A 16,065-nucleotide genomic window follows, 5' to 3' on the forward strand; every position below is an offset into this window, starting at 1 on the left:
GGCTAGACCAGAGTGTAAAAGGAGACTGTGAAGATGTCTGATAGACGTGAGATGAGGAGGAGAGAAGAAATGTGATTTCTTGTAGAATGGCTCCATTTTTTTTGGTGAAATTTCAGGTGAGGTCTTATCTGAGAGGGTGAGGTGTGGGGCGACTTGGAAGGTTTGAGGATAGGTTTGGATTTGTTGCTATAGAGAATGTGATAGCAAATTGATTAGGAAGGAAGGGGTAGAGGGAAGGAAGGGAATACTATGTGGCAGGTACTGTGCACTTTATAAACATTATCCTATTTGATCCTCACAACAATCCTGGGAGGTAGGTGCTGTTATTATCCGCACTTGATAGTTGAAGAAACTGAGGCAGAAGTTAAATGATTTGTCCATGGTCACACAGTTAGTGTCTTGAGTCTAGATTCGAACTCAGCTCTTTCTGATTCCAGGCCCAGTGCTTTATCTATTCTGGAGCAGAATGATTGCCTTGCTATAGTGGCTGGCCTCATTGCTAGTGGATTATATAAATTTGTAATGAAACTACATAGTTTCATGGTTTTTTTCAAGCTCCATTTAGCAGCCCATGAGTCATAATGAAGTATAGGTGTGTGGTGGAGATGATCCTTACTCTACTGTGCATCTGCTATTCTGCCTGATTTCAACTCCATGGAACAATATGTCCCTGGTGCTGGGCACTCCCCAGGTCTTTTCTGTCTCCTCTTCCTTTCCTGCTTCCTTTTGTGTCTCATCTCACTGCATTGGATTGTAAGTTTCTTGAGGGGAGGGACTGTCCTTTTAGAAAAATTAATTGTATCTCCAGTGCTTAGCACACTGCCTAAAAGTAGGTGCCTGATAAATGTTTATTGGATTGGATTGGATTCAGGGTTAGAGACTATTTCACTGTCTTTGTATCTTTAATATTTTAAACAATGCTTTGTATACATTAGGTGCTTAATAAATGTCTGTTGAACTGAATGTAAGCATTGATTTTTTTCTTAAAATTCAGTTTTTTTAGCTACAAATTGTTTCTCTCCCACGTTTCACTTTCCACCCCCACTGAGAAAGTAAGAAAAAACATCCTACATGCATGTATAGTCAAAACAAATCCCCACATTTGTCATGTCCGAAAAAACAAAGAAACCAAAATGCCTCAATTTGTATTCTGAGTCCATCACCTTCCTCTCAGGAGAGGTGGCAGCATGTTTCATAATGAGTCTTCTGGAATTGCAGTTGGCTCTTATGTTGATCTGAATTCCTAAGTAAAGTTATTTGTCTTTATAATATTACTGTTATTGTATAAATTGTTTTCCTTGTTCTCACTTCGCTTTGCGTTAGTTTGTACAAGTCTTCAGAGGTTTTTCTGAAATCATCCCCTTCATCTTTTCTTATAGCACAGTTGTATTTCATCACATTCATATACCATAACTTGTGCAGCCATTCCCTAATTGATGGGTACTCCCCCACATTTACTTTTTGAAGATGATTTTTTTTTTTTGCAAAATGCCATTTCAGAACCTTGAGAAATGCTGAAGTAGCTGTTGGGGAGAGCTAAGCTAACAGGTTTAGAAATAAACTTTGTTGGTCAGATTCTGAATTGCAAATTTGAAACTGAACATTCTGATAAAAATTCAAGTATCAACTTGAAAAGTAGATATACTAGTCAATTTAATAGGGGCTGTCTAGATTACTTTTCTCATACCCTTGAAAATTCTCTTTGTCTAATTCATAATGGTGATTTATAGATTCTTTTATAATTTATATAGGAACTAGTGAAAAAGAATATATTTTATTGTTTTAAGACATATAAAAATTAGGCTATACAGTATTATTTTCCATTAATGATAGTTTTACTTAATGTAATGGTTCTTTCTGTTTCGTTAGATCAGTAAACCTACCTGCAGAAGATGGGACATATATTGATGAAACAAAAGGAATGTTCTGTTACACAGATTTTAAAGATACTGTTTATGGACCTGCACTACTAATTTGTTCCATTGCTGGGCTAGCTGGTGTAGAAGCAGAAACATTCAGGGTAATTACAACTATATTCAAGATTATCCAATCCATGTTATATTGTACTTGGGTTGGCACAGAAAAATTACCTTAGAAGTTGAATTATAAGGATATGGTCAAACATAGGAGTTTACTAAGCCTTTGAAGATTACTATTAATATTTCAGTATAACTCTTTGGATGCAATTTAATTCAACAATATTTGTAAAGCACATATAGTTAGAGTGTTGTGCTAGGAGGAGAGGTAAATAAGATATTATCTCTCTTTTCATAGAGCTTATACATATTCCTGACCAACTCTGTTATTTTTACCAGTTCATTCTATAAAATAGGGATAATAAATCTGCTAACTCATGGGACTGTTGTACAGCTCATATTAAGTAATAGATGCAAAATGCTTTGAATATCAAAAAGCACCAAGTAAATGAGGTTTTAAAAAACTCATTTGGAATATGGCAATATAACCTATAGTTTAAAATTAGACCCCTTCCTTGGAGGTTCTCAAGCAAAGGACGAACACCCATTTCTCAGGTTTTTTTATGGTGGAGATTCTATTTGTGAATGGGTTGGTCTTGATGGTTAATAAGGTGCCTTCCAACTTTCAAATTTTCTGGGAAACTGACTCTAAGGAACTTCATTTTGTGTATATTCCTTAATATTGGATGAGTTTTTCCCCTTTGAGAGAATAATACACTTTTGTAACCATGATGTGGTTATAGTAAATATGATCCTACCTTAAGATTACTACATTCTTTTCTATTTTAAAAAGCTTCACTAGCTAGAATTACTTTATTATATTAGTCATCTGATTAAAGCCTTGAGGGAAGTAAAGGTACATAGGACAAGAGGACAGATAAGACAAATTAAAAAAAATTTTAAATAGTATTTTCCCAATTATATGTCAAGACAATTTTTAGCATTCATTTTTACAAGATTTTAAGTTCCAAATTTTTCTCCCTCCCTCCTCTTCCCTTTTCTTAAAATGTTAGACAATTTGATATAGGTTATACATGTGCTATCATATAGAACATATTTCCATGTTAGTCACTGTTGTGAAAGAAGAAACAGATCAAAAGAAAAAAAAACCATTAAGAAGAATAAAGTAAGTGAAAAAAGTGTTCTTTGATCTGAATTCAAAGTCCATCCGTTCTTTGTGTGGATCTGGATAGCATTTTCCTTCATGAGTCCTTTGTACTTGTCTTGGATCACTGTGTTGCTGAGAAGAGCTGAGTCATTCATAGTTGATCATCACCCAATGTGGCTAATGCTGTGTACAATGTTTTCCTGTTTCTGCACATTTCACTTTGTATCAGTTCATATAAGTCTTTCCAGGTTTTTCTGAAATCTACCCATTCATCATTTCTTATTGCACAATAGTATTCCATTACATTCATATACCACAGCTTGTTCAGTCATTCCCCAATTGATGGGCATCCAATTTCCAATCAATTTCCAATATTTTGCCACCATGAAGAGGGCTGGTATAAGTATTTTTCCACATGTAGGTCCTTTTCCCTTTTTTATGACTTCTTTGGGATACAGACCTAGAAGTGGTATTGCTGAGTCAAAGGGTATGCACAGTTTGGTTGACTTTTGAACGTAGTTTCAAGTTGTTCTTCAGAATGGTTGGATCCGTTCACAGCTCTGCCAATAGTGCGTCAGTGTCCCAATTTTCCCATATCCTCTCCAACATTTATTATCATTTTCCTTTTCTGTCATGTTAGCCAATCTCATAGGTATGAGGTAATACCTCAGAGTTGTTTTAATTTGCATTTCTCTGATCAAAAGTGATTTAGAGCACTTCTTCATATGCCTTTAGATAGTTTTGTTTTCTTCATCTGAAAACTGCCTGTTCATATCCTTTGAACATTTATCAATTGGGAAATGGCTTGTATTCTATTTTTGCATTTTCTTTGTCTGAGATTAGGATCCCTACTTCTGCTCTTTTTTTAAAAATTCAGCTGAAGCGTAATAGATTCTGCTCTAGCCTCTTACCTTTACTCTGTGCATGTCTTTCTGCTTCAAGTATGTTTCTTGTAAACAACGTATTGTAAAATTCTGGTTTTTGATCTGGGAGAGTTCAACCCATTCACATTCATAGTTGTGATTCCTAACTGTGTACTTCCCCCTCCATCCTATTTTTCCTCCTGTTTGTCCTCTCTCTCCTTTTACCCTTTCCCTCCTTAACAGTATTTTGCTTCTGTCTACCAGTTCCCCTGATCTGTCTTCCCCTTCTGTCAGTCTCTCCCTACCCTTTTAATTAATCTCCTCCCCTCCTACTTCCCTGTTGGGTAAGATAGATTTCAATATTCAACTAATTGTGCATATTATTCCCTCTTAGCCAATACTGATGAAAGGTTTAAGTGATGCCCATTGCCCATCCCCTCATCTTCCCCTCTACTGTAATAGATTTTTCGTGCCTCTTCATGTGAAATAATTTACCCCATTCTACCTCTCCCTTCCTTCTGCAACCAGTGTACTCCTCTTTTTCATCCCTTATTTTTTTTAAATGTTATTCCCTCAAATTCACCTTATACCCATACTCTGTGTGTATATTCCTTCTAGATGTACTATTAGTAGTACAATTTTTCGGATTATTTATTTATTTAATATTTTTAGTTTTCAGCATTGATTTTCACAAGACTTTGAATTACAAATTTTCTCCCCATTTCTACCCTCCCCCCACTCCAAGATGGCATATATTCTGGTTGTCCTGTTCCCCAGTCACCCCTCCCTTCTGTCACCCCACTCCCCCCCCCATTCCCTTTTCCCTTACTTTCTTGGAGGGCAAGATAGATTTCTATGCCCCATTACCTGTACATCTTATTTCCTAGTTGCATGCAAAAACTTTTTTTTGAACATCTGTTTTTAAAACTTTGAGTCCCAAATTCTCTCCCCTCTTCCCTCCCCACCCACCCTCCCAAAGAAGGCAAGCAATTCCATATAGGCCACATGTGTATCATTATGTAAAACCCTTCCACAATACTCATGTTGTGAAAGACTAACTATAGTTTGCTCCTTCCTATCCTATCCCCCTTTATTGAATTTTCTCCCTTGACCCTGTCCCTTTTCAAATGTGTTTGTTTTTGATTACCTCCTCCCCCTATCTGCCCTCCCTTCTATATCCCCACTTTTTTATCTCCTTCCTCCTTCTTTCCTGTGGGGTAAGATACCCAATTGAGTGTGTATGTTATTCCCTCCTCAGGTCAATTCTGATGAGAGCAAGATTCACTCATTCCCCCTCACCTGCCCCCTCTTCCCTTCCTACAGAACTGCTTTTTCTCACCACTTTTATATGAGATAATTTACCCCATTCTATCTCTCCCTTTCTCCCTCTCTCAATATATTCCTCTCTCATCCCTTAATTTGATTTTATTTTTTTAGATATCATCCCTTCATATTCAACTCACCCTGTGCCCTCTGTCTCTCTATATATGTATATTCCCTTTCAGCTACTCTAATACTGTGGTCTCATGAATTATACACATCATCTTTCCATGTAGGAATATAAACAAAACAGCTCATCTTTAGTAAGTCCCTTATGATTTCTCTTTCTTGTTTACCTTTTCATGCTTCTCTTGATTCTTGTGTTTGAAAGTCAAATTTTATATTCAGCTCTGGTCTTTTGACTGAGAAAGCTTGAAAGTCCTCTATTGTATTGAAAATCCATATTTTGCCTTGGAGCATGATACTAAGTTTTGCTGGGTAGGTGATTCTTGGTTTTAATCCTAGCTCCACTGACTTCAAGAATATCATAGTCCACGCCCTTCAATCCCTTAATGTAGAAGCTGCTAGATCTTGTATTATCCTGATTGTGTTTCCACAGCACTCAAATTGTTTCTTTCTGGCTGCTTGAAGTATTTTCTCCTTGATCTGGGAGCTCAGGAATTTGGCAACAATGTTCCTAGGAGTCTTCTTTCTGGGATCTTTTTCAGGAGGCAATTGTTGAATTCTTTCACTTTCTATTTTACCCTCTGGTTCTAGAATATCAGGGCAGTTCTCCTTGATAATTTCTTGAAAGATGATATCTAGGCTCTTTTTTTGATCCTGACTTTCAGGTAGTCCACTAATTTTTAAATTATCTCTCCTGGATCTATTTTCCAGGTCAGTGGTTTTTCCAATGAGATATTTCACATTGTCTTCCACTTTTTCATTCCTTTGGTTCTGTTTTATAATATCTCGATTTCTCATAATGTCACTAGATTCCACTTGCTCCAATCTAATTTTTAAGGTAGTATTTTCTTCAGTGGTCTTTTGGACCTCCTTTTCCATTTGGCTAATTCTGCCTTTCAAGGCATTTTTCTCCTCATTGGCTTTTTGGAGCTCTTTTGTCATTTGAAATAGCCTATTTTTTTAGGTGTTATTTTCTTCAGTATTTTTTTGGTCTCCTTTAGCAAGTCATTGACTTGTTTTTCATGGCTTTCTCACATCACTCTCATTTCTCTTCCCAATTTTTCCTCTACTTCTCTAACTTGCTTTTCCAAATCCTTTTTGAGCTCTTCCATGGCCTGAGACCAGTTCGTGTTTGTCTTGGAGGCTTTTAATGTAGGCTCTTTGACTTTGTTGACTTCTTCTGTCTGTATGTTTTGGTCTTCTTTGTCACCAAAGAAAGATTCCAAAGTCTGAGTCTGAATCTGAGCCCGTTTTTGCTGCCTGGCCATGTTCCCAGCCAACTTACTTGACCCTTGAGTTTTTTGTTGGGGTATGACTGCTTGTAGAGTATAAAGTACTTTGTCCCAAGCTTGAGGGGCTGCGCTGTTGTTTTCAGAGCTACACAGCAAACTCTGCCACATCAGCGCTACTCCTCCACCAAGAACCACCAACCCGGACTGGACTCAGATCTAAGCTGAATCTGCACTCCCACTTGGATTCGCCACTTAATTCCTCCTACCAGGTGGGCCTGGAGCCAGAAGAAACTACAGCTGTAGCTCTGTAGCTGCACCACTTCTGCTGCCCCTGGGGCAGTGGCCGAACGGTGAACTCCTTTCACTCTGTCCCTGCAGCTTTTCCCACTAACCTTCTCTGTTGTCTTTGGTGTTTGTGGGTTGAGAAGTCTGGTAACTGCCGCAGCTCACTGATTCAGGGCACTAGGGCCTGTTCTGCCTGGCTTCTGGTCTGGTTGGTCCAGGCGCGGCCCATGCTGGGCTCTGCTCTGCTCCACTCCCAGCTCCATTTGCGATAGACTTCACCCAGCGACCATCCAGGCTGTCCTGGGCTGGAACCCTGCTTCCCTCTGCTATTTCGTGGGTTCTGCAGTTCTAGAATTTGTTCAGAGCCATTTTTATAGGTGTTTGGAGGGACCTGGGTGGGAGCTCACACAAGTCCCTGCTTTCCAGCCGCTATCTTCAGTAGTACAATTTTTAAGAATTTCAAGTATCATCTTCCCATGTAGGGATGTGAACAGTTTAGCTCCATTGAATCCCTTATGTTTTCTTTCTCCTTTTTTCATTTCTTAGGCTTCTCTTGCGTCTTGATTTTGGAGATCAGATTTTTTGTTCAATTCTAGTCTTCTCCTTATAAAAGCTTGAAATCCTTCTATTTCATTGAATGACCATTTTCCTCCCTTGAAATATTATGCTTACTTTCGCTGGATAGGTGATTCTTGGTTGTAGTTCTAGCTCCTTTGCCATCCAGAATATCATGTTCCATGACCTCAGATCCTTTAATATTGCAGCTATTAAGTCCTATGTAATCCTGATTGTGGCTCCTTGATATTTGATTTTTTTATTTCTGGCCACTTGCAATATTTTCCCCTTGACCTCATAGTTCTGAAATTTGGCTATAATGTTCCTTGGAGTTTTTATTTTGGGATCTCTTTTTCCTGAGCTGATCGGTGGAATCTTTCAATGCCTATTTTGCCCTGTAGTTCCAGGATATCAGGGCAGTTTTTCTTGGTAATTCTTGAAAGGTGCTGTCCAGGTCTTCCTTTTGATTATGGCTTTCCAGTAGTCCAGTAATTTTACATTGTCTCTCCTGATCTATTTTCCAGGTCAGTTGTTTTTCCAATGAGGTATTTTACATTTTCTTCTATTTTTTTTTCACTCTTTTGAATTTGTTTGATTGATTCTTGATGTCTCATATAGTCATTAGCTTCCACTTGCCCAATTCTAACTTTTAAGGAATTTTTCTTCAGTGGATTTTTGTATCTTCTTTTCCATTTGGTCAATTCTACTTTTTAAAGAGTTTTCTTTTTCTAAGCTGTTAACTTTTTTCATAATTCTCTTGGATCATTCTCATTTCTTTTCCCAATTTTTCTTCTATTGCTCTTATATTATTTTAAGCTTCTTTTGGAGCTCTTGCATGAATTCTTACTGTTTGAGACCACTTCCTATTTTTCTTTGGGGTTTTGCCCATGTATGATTTGACATGGGTTTTCTCTTCTGAGCCTGTGTCTTGATATTCCCTGCTACCATAATAACTTTCTATTGTCATATTCTTTTTTGTTGTTGTTTGCTCATCTTTCCTTTTCTTTTAAATTTAAGCTTTGTTCCTGGGATGAGCACTGTCTCAGGCTTCATGTGCCAGGGGCTGCAGGCCCTGGCTGTTTACCTGGTGCTGCTCTGATGTTGTCCCTAGGTCCTTAGAGGATCCATGTCTGGGGGCTATAGGAGTCTGGAAGCTTACCTGTTGCTGAACTGGAGGTCATAGTGCTGGTGTCTGGTGGAGTGTTTCTGCATTTCCCTGGGACTACGCTGAAGCTTGTGGCTGTCTGCCCAATGGAGGTTACCTGTTTGCCTGGGGCTACAGTGAAGCATGTCGTGGTTTTTGGAGCTGGAGTCTGTCTGTTACCTGGCTATGCTGAGGCATGTGAGTCCTGGTGTTGGGGTTTGCCTGCTCCATTGCACTGGGGCTCAGGATCTCCTATTGGTTTGCTGAGGTGAGGCTTGCTGCTGGCTTACTGGGCCACTTCCTTCTTGGACTGTGTTCCCCTTTTGCCTGAGTGAGAATTTCTTTTCAATCTTCCAGGTTTCTTAGGCTAAAAGATTGTTTCACCCTTTTTGTTGGTTTTGCTGTTCTGGGATTCGTTTGGAGGTGAATATTGGAGAGTTATGGTGGTATACTGCTTATTCCATCATCTGGCTCCCCCAGATAGGACAAATCTTGAAGGACAAAGAAATCGGGAAATGTCCAAAGTACTGGGCAGTTCTTAGGAAGAACTTTTAGTAAGTTTCTCCAATAGAATGTCCACATTGAGAATACAGGGTAGAACTGTAAGAGAAACTGTTTCTTAGAAGAACTCCCACAAAATAGAAGAGTATACCAGAATGGATTAGAAAGCAGAATTGAATATGTTGTTTGTCAGAAATATACTGAAAATTAAAGATTCACAGAATTAACAGTAGACTATAGTGAAATTTATTATACATCTTATAATTTTATTATGTGTTTTATAGCAATTTATTATTAGTTGAGCTAAAAAAGGCTCAAATAGATTTCAGAAAACCAGCAGCAAAAATAGACACAATAAAATAGATAAAAAGAAAAGCTTATCCCTGCTTATTGTTATTATCCTGACATATTATGTTTGCAATTATACTTATATATTATTATATTAATTATACTTAAAGACTATATAGAGAATGAACCAACATCAATGCATAATATATGCATACCAAATGGCATAATATCTAAATATATAAAGGAAAAACTACTTGAATTGTAGTGAGAAATAGACAGTAAAACTATAATCATGGGCTACCTCAATGTACTTCTTTCAGAACTAGACAAATCTAACAACAAGACAAACAGGAAAGAAGTTAATGACTTCAATAGAACTTAAAAAAAGATGATAGACTTCTGGTGATTGTTGAATGAGAATACAAAAGAATATATGTATATATATAATTCTCTGTTTTATATAGTGCTTTTTCAAAAATTAACCACGTATAAGGCCACAAAACCTCACAAATGAATGCAGAAAAGCATAAACATTAAATATATCTTATACTGGCCACCATGTAATAAAAACTACATTCAATAAAATGACTTTGAAGAAAGGATTAAAAATTACTTGGAGACTAAATGACTAAATCCTAAAGAATTGGTAGGTTAAAGAATAAATCATGGCATCAACAGAATTCAGGAACAGGGAGTGATAAGCCCTGTACTCCTATGCCCTGGTCAGACTATGGAATATTGTGCCACATTTTTTGGGTGCCACATTTTAAGGAGGAAATTGATAAACCAGAGAACGTTCACAGGAGAGTGACCAGGATGGTCAGAGCTCTTGAGATTATGCCATACAATGATTGGTTGAAAGAACTAGGAATGCTTAACCTAGCAAAGAGTTACTTTGGGGGCATCCTAGCTAATTGAAGGACTGTCATGCAGAACTGAGTTTTGATTTGTTCTGCTTGGGTCCAGAAGGTATAACTAAAAGCAGAGGTAGAAGTTTTACAGAAATGATGAAGCTTAATGCAAGGAAAAAACTCATAACAATTAGAGCTATCACAAAGTATTTCTTCAGGGTTTATAATAATCTCTATTCATTAAAAATAGTATATTTGGCCTGTGGGATCAACTTTCTCAATTTTAATTATGTTAATCTGAATTTTCCCTCTTTTCATCAGTATTATTAATCTTAAAAACAGCTCTGATTTATCAATTTGTTTACTTAATTTAAATTGTATCAATCTCTTTTTTTGATTATTCTCTTGATTATTTTTCATTTTCTATTTGTTTGTTGGTATATTTCTTGCTATTCCAGGTTTTCAAAGTGAATCTTTTTCTTTCTCTTTCTTATGGATATGAATATTTAGCTACAAATTTACTAATGTCAGTATAGAGTATTAGTTTGGCCACATCTTGGACATTTTGGTATTTAGTCATTTTATAATTTTTGCTTTGACTCAGCCATTACTTAATAAGTCATTTTTTAGGTTCCATATGAGCCTGCAACTTTTACTTGTTATATCATCATTTGCTACTAATTTTGTTGCATTATGATCTAGAATGTAGCATGTATAATTTCTGGTTTTCTAAATTTACCTATTTCATTTATTTGACTAATGTGATTGGTTTTTATATAGGTTCCATGTGTGTTGGAAAAGACTATAATTCTCTATTTTTTCATTGAGTTTCCTATATTTGTATAAGACTATTTTGTTAATACTCTATTTGGTTCCACAATTTCTTTATTATTTATCTTTGAAAAAATTATGGTAAGCTAGTTGGGTGTTAAAACCTTCTGCTATTGTTTATCTTTTGTCTATTTTGTCTTGGAAAAGTATGAACTTTTTCTTTTTAAATTTTACTGATGATTTGTTAGATACATACGTATTTAAAATTTATATACTTTTATTTTTAATAGAACATTTTAGCATAATATAGTGCTCTTGTTTATCTCTTTTAGTTTGAATTTAGTTTTGTTTGATATTTCTAGTGCTACTGTGGCTTTTCCTGATTTGGTGGTAATGTGGTAAATTTAATTTTTAGTCTCTTTATATCTTTCTTTGTGAAATGTTTCCTCTAAACTACTATTTATTGAGTTCTTTTTTAAAAAAATCTACTTTGTATATCTTTTTATTTCAGAGTTTAGTCCATTTACACTGATCACTATAGTACTTGTATCTTTTGTTATCTCAGAATGCAATAAACACTTCATCGTTCTTATTACTTGAGTTGTTAATCCAAACTTAAAAACAATTTTCAACAATTTCTTATGTCTTTTATTAAGAGTTATGTAGATTTCTTTAACTTGGACTTTCTTTTTATTGAGGATAGTCGTTTTGCCTGAGATTATTCTGTTGTTGTTTTTGAGTTATTGCAGTCTTGTCAGACTCTTCATGACTCTATTTGGGGGTTTTCTGGGCAAGGACACTGGAGTGGTTTGGCATTTCCTTTTCCAGCTCATTTTACACATAAAGAAACCAAGGCCAACAGGGCTAAGTGAGTTGCCTAAGGCTACAACTAGTAAGTGTCTGGGGCCAGATTTGAACTCATGAACATGTGTCTTCCCAATTTCAAGCTCAGTGCTCTATCCCCTGTGCCACCTAACTGCCTGTTGGGATTATTCTACTATTCTTCTACTATTCTGTTGGTTTTTTCTCATTCATCTTTCCCATCCTTGCTTTTGACTTAGGGAAAATTTTTATGTTTTAGCTCATATAAAATCATGAGAAATCTCACATTTCATCAATTGGCTTACCTTGACTTGGAAAGTGTGAATTGTTTTCATTAAATATCTTTTTTGGTTGGAGTATTACCTTATATTCAGAATTCCTTAAAGAGCATATATCTTTTCTCTAGTTTTTCAAAGTCAGAAAGCATTTCCTAATAACTATTGCTTGCTTTCATACAACATATTGATTTTTGCTGATTTCATGTCACATGCATATGAATTTTGTATGTATTACATTCTAGTTTCTCAGATCATCCTTCCTGGACAAGACTTCAGTGATTCTGATTTATTTTCTTTGTCATGTAATTTCTGTATTTTTTCTGGCACCTTGCAGTATTTTTTCCTTAAGTTGTAATTTAACTATGAGGAGTTTGAGTGTTGAATTTTGAGCTATTGAATTCTGAAAATTCTTTTTATTTCTATATTTTCACTTGTTTTTGGTAACTGTTCAATTTTTCCTTTGATGATCTTCTGGAATTTTCTGGAATAAATTGTTTGGTATTTTGTTTTTATAAATTTTTCTAAAGTTTCTGGGATATCAGTAATCCTGAGATTGCTACATTTGGACCTATCATTTAGGTATATCTTTTGAATCAGTATGTTTTCCAATTTTTTACATATTTCAGTGATATTATAAGTTTGTTTTTTCCAGTTGAGCAGTATTGAATGTTAAGTAATGTCTGTTGTTGGCTGATTCTCTTGTGTCTTTTGTGTTTTCTATTGGTCATTTTAAAATTATTTCTTCCTCATCTTTTTTGGCACCTATTAGCTATATCACTTAATCTCTTCCAATGGATTTTTCTACTTATAAGGGTTTCTTTTTTATTTTTCATACCAATGTTGATTCTTTCATAATTTTATCAAATGTGTCATTTATCCATTTATTTGAGGACATTTCTAGGAATATTTGTGTTATTTCTTCTCCTATCTACATTGCTTCTGATATTTTAGCTGTTTAAATTACCACAGAGTTGTTGAGGTTTTAGAAAATTGTATTAGCACTTTGTTCATTTCCTATTTTGGTTGATTTTTATGCTCTTGCGTGTTTTTAAAGTTGTTTATCTTAGATTTCTCATTTTTAAGAGGTATTTGAGGAGTGTAGCTCCTTTTTAAACCTCTCACTCAGCTATTTTTTTTTTACTAGAAAGTCTGTTTCTACTTCGTCATGCTATTGTTGCCTAATATCTATCTGTAACAAAGGAAAGAATCCTTCTCTCATATGTTCTAGGACTAAATGCAGCTAGTGCATTGCTGTTATCCTGAACCCCAAAATATATTGTGATATTCCACATACATCAGTGTTTTTTCTAAGTACATACATGACCACAGGATCTGTACATGCTCCTTTGAAAGTTTTTTATAGGATCACAATTATGTAGGGCACCATCATTAACCAAATTATAGAGGTCAGTCCTTCAGCACTATAGAAAGCTCATGAAATCCTGGTAGTATGTGATTATTTTTCTTAGCAATCATTACCCACGTGAGGTTCCCACCTTGGTTCCTTAATCACCCTCACTTTTCTATGTGCAAAAATTCTTAGGTATGGATTTATTTGCAAACCTCTAATATATTTGGTAGTCTTTGACAGAAATTTTTAAAATGTTTTATTTAAGCCTAAAGATGATTTGCATCCCTTGGTTCATCCTGTTGTACACTGTTGGAACGCAACAAATGAAGTATATGTTGGCTGTGAAGAGGGTCACATTCTATTGATAAATGCAGAAAGTCTACTTGTTACTGTCCTGTCTCGGTTTGCTGAAGTACCACAAGGTAAGAAACTGCTGTGCTAAACCTTTTTAGATATGCATGTGATAAGGTCATTCTTTGTATGCTTAAAGATAATAATTTTATTTCATATTTTCCCCTTCCTTGTAGTCATTTCTTACTTATCCTTCTTTAAATTCTATATCAAGTTAGTCACCTTGTCCTATCCAATCTTCCTTCAAAATATTTATTATAGCTAGCTTTTATTCTCCATTTCCATTGCCATCACCCTAGTCTAGGTCCCAATAATCTCTTACTTATGTTTCTGCAATAGTCTTATGGTTATTGATAAATATTATCTCCAGTATGTTCTATGTGCTGTTGCCAGACAAATCTTCCTTCAATGTTATTTTCATCAAAGAAAACTGTAAAGCTCTCCTGTTAAGTGTAAGCTCCTCTCTGTGGCTTTCTACACTCTTCATAATTTATATTCCATCTACTCTGCTTTCTCATCCAATCTTATTTTCCAGAATTCCCAGACATGACTGCTTCTTTCTATCAGGTCAATGTTCTTGTTGTTTGCTTATTTCAGTCCTATCCTACTGACTCTTCATGACCCCAATTAGGGTTTTCTTGGCAAAGATACTGGAGTGGTTTGACATTTCCTTCTCCAGCTCATTTTACAGATGAGGAAACTGAGGCAAACAGGATGAAATGACTTGCTCAGGGTCACACAGCTAGGAAGTGTCCAAGGCAATATCTGGACTCAGGAGTATGAGTCTTCCTGACTGCAGGTCCAATACCCTGTCCACTGTACCACTTAGCTGTCCATAATGTCCTTATGTTATTGCTCGTGCTTTTCTTTTGTAAATTCTTGTAGACCCAGATTAAGTTCTACCTCTTCCATCAACGTTTCTTCAAGTAGTCTAGTCTTTTTGATCTTTAGCTCCTTCACACTCCCACTTGAGGGTAAAGTATGCACCACACAAATCCTGGTAAATCCAGGATTTACCATCCTGGATTGGTCATTAATTATTTCATTTGGGTCAGTATTTTTGTGTGTTTTACATTGTAAGTGGTTTTAGGGAGGAGCTCTCTATCTGTATCCCTCACAGCATCTGGAATATTGTTTGTAGGGTGAAGTATTTTTATTGAAATTTGAATTATTGCTTTCATATTTCTTGTTATTTTTACATATATAAAACAGTAGCTCATATTTGTGTACTAATTTACAAAATATTACGTATTTCAATAAATCAGCCAATCATTCTTCAAGCAAATTTGTCAAGCACCTATTATGTACTAGGTACTGTGCTAGGGATACAAAAAATGCAAATGAAGTGGTCTCTAACCTCAAAGGGCTTACTTACATTCTATAGGGAAGAGAAAACATATACACATAGCTGTATATATAAAGCATATACAAAATAATTACAAGGTAATTTTTTGTGGGATGGTACCAGTACCTGGAGGGATCAGGAAAGGTTTCATGTAAAAGGTGACATTTGAAGGGAAATCAGGATTCTGAGAGACAGAATCAAAGTAAGAAGAGTATATTTCAGGCATGGAAGACATCCTTATAAATGCAAAGAAACTATATAATGACATGTGTGAGGAATAGCAAGAAGGCCAGTCTGGCTCAATTGTAGATTGCGTGAGGAGGAATAATATATGCGATTAGAAAGGTAGGTTGGGGCCAGGTTGTGAAAGGATTTAAATATCAAACAGAGGAGCTTAAATTGTAGGAGCCAGCCACTGGAAGTTATTCATTATGGCTTGACAAGGTCAAATGTTTGCAATAGAAAAACCAAATCAGCAGCTCTTGAAGCTGGACTAGAGAAGTAAGACACTTGAAGCAAGATGACCAATTGGGAAGTTCTTCCAATAGCCCAGCTGAGAGGTGATGAGGGCTTGAAATAGTGTGGTGACTGTGTGCATAGAGAGAAGGTAATGATGGGAAAGAGGTTGTAGAGGTTGGCAACTGTTTGGATATTTGGGAGAGTGCAGGATTGGGATTTAGAACCTGGGAGACTGGAATAATGATGGTACCCTGATTAGAAATGGCATTTTTGGGGAGGAGGTAATAAAATTTGTTTTGGACATGTTCACCTTAAGGAACCTATTGGAAATTCAGTTTGAAATATCCAATAGGCTTTGGAGATGTGAGAATGGAGCTCAGGAGAGGGAATAGGGTATGATATGTATATCTGGATGGATATACGTCATCTTATATGATAT

General features: G+C 36.0%; 1 protein-coding gene across 1 annotated transcript in view; it reads left to right on the forward strand.

Moving 5' to 3' along the window:
* Positions 1-16,065, forward strand: part of LOC118829600 (cilia- and flagella-associated protein 43-like) — a 168,140-nt gene that overhangs the window by 13,181 nt on the left and 138,894 nt on the right. The window contains exons 7-8 of the mRNA XM_036736553.1: positions 1,870-2,020; positions 13,737-13,867. Of these exons, the coding sequence (XP_036592448.1) occupies positions 1,870-2,020; positions 13,737-13,867 (282 nt within the window). The remainder of the gene's footprint in view (positions 1-1,869; positions 2,021-13,736; positions 13,868-16,065) is intronic.

Source organism: Trichosurus vulpecula, chromosome 8, assembly GCF_011100635.1.
Source record: "Trichosurus vulpecula isolate mTriVul1 chromosome 8, mTriVul1.pri, whole genome shotgun sequence".
NCBI classification, from domain to species: Eukaryota; Metazoa; Chordata; class Mammalia; order Diprotodontia; family Phalangeridae; genus Trichosurus; species Trichosurus vulpecula.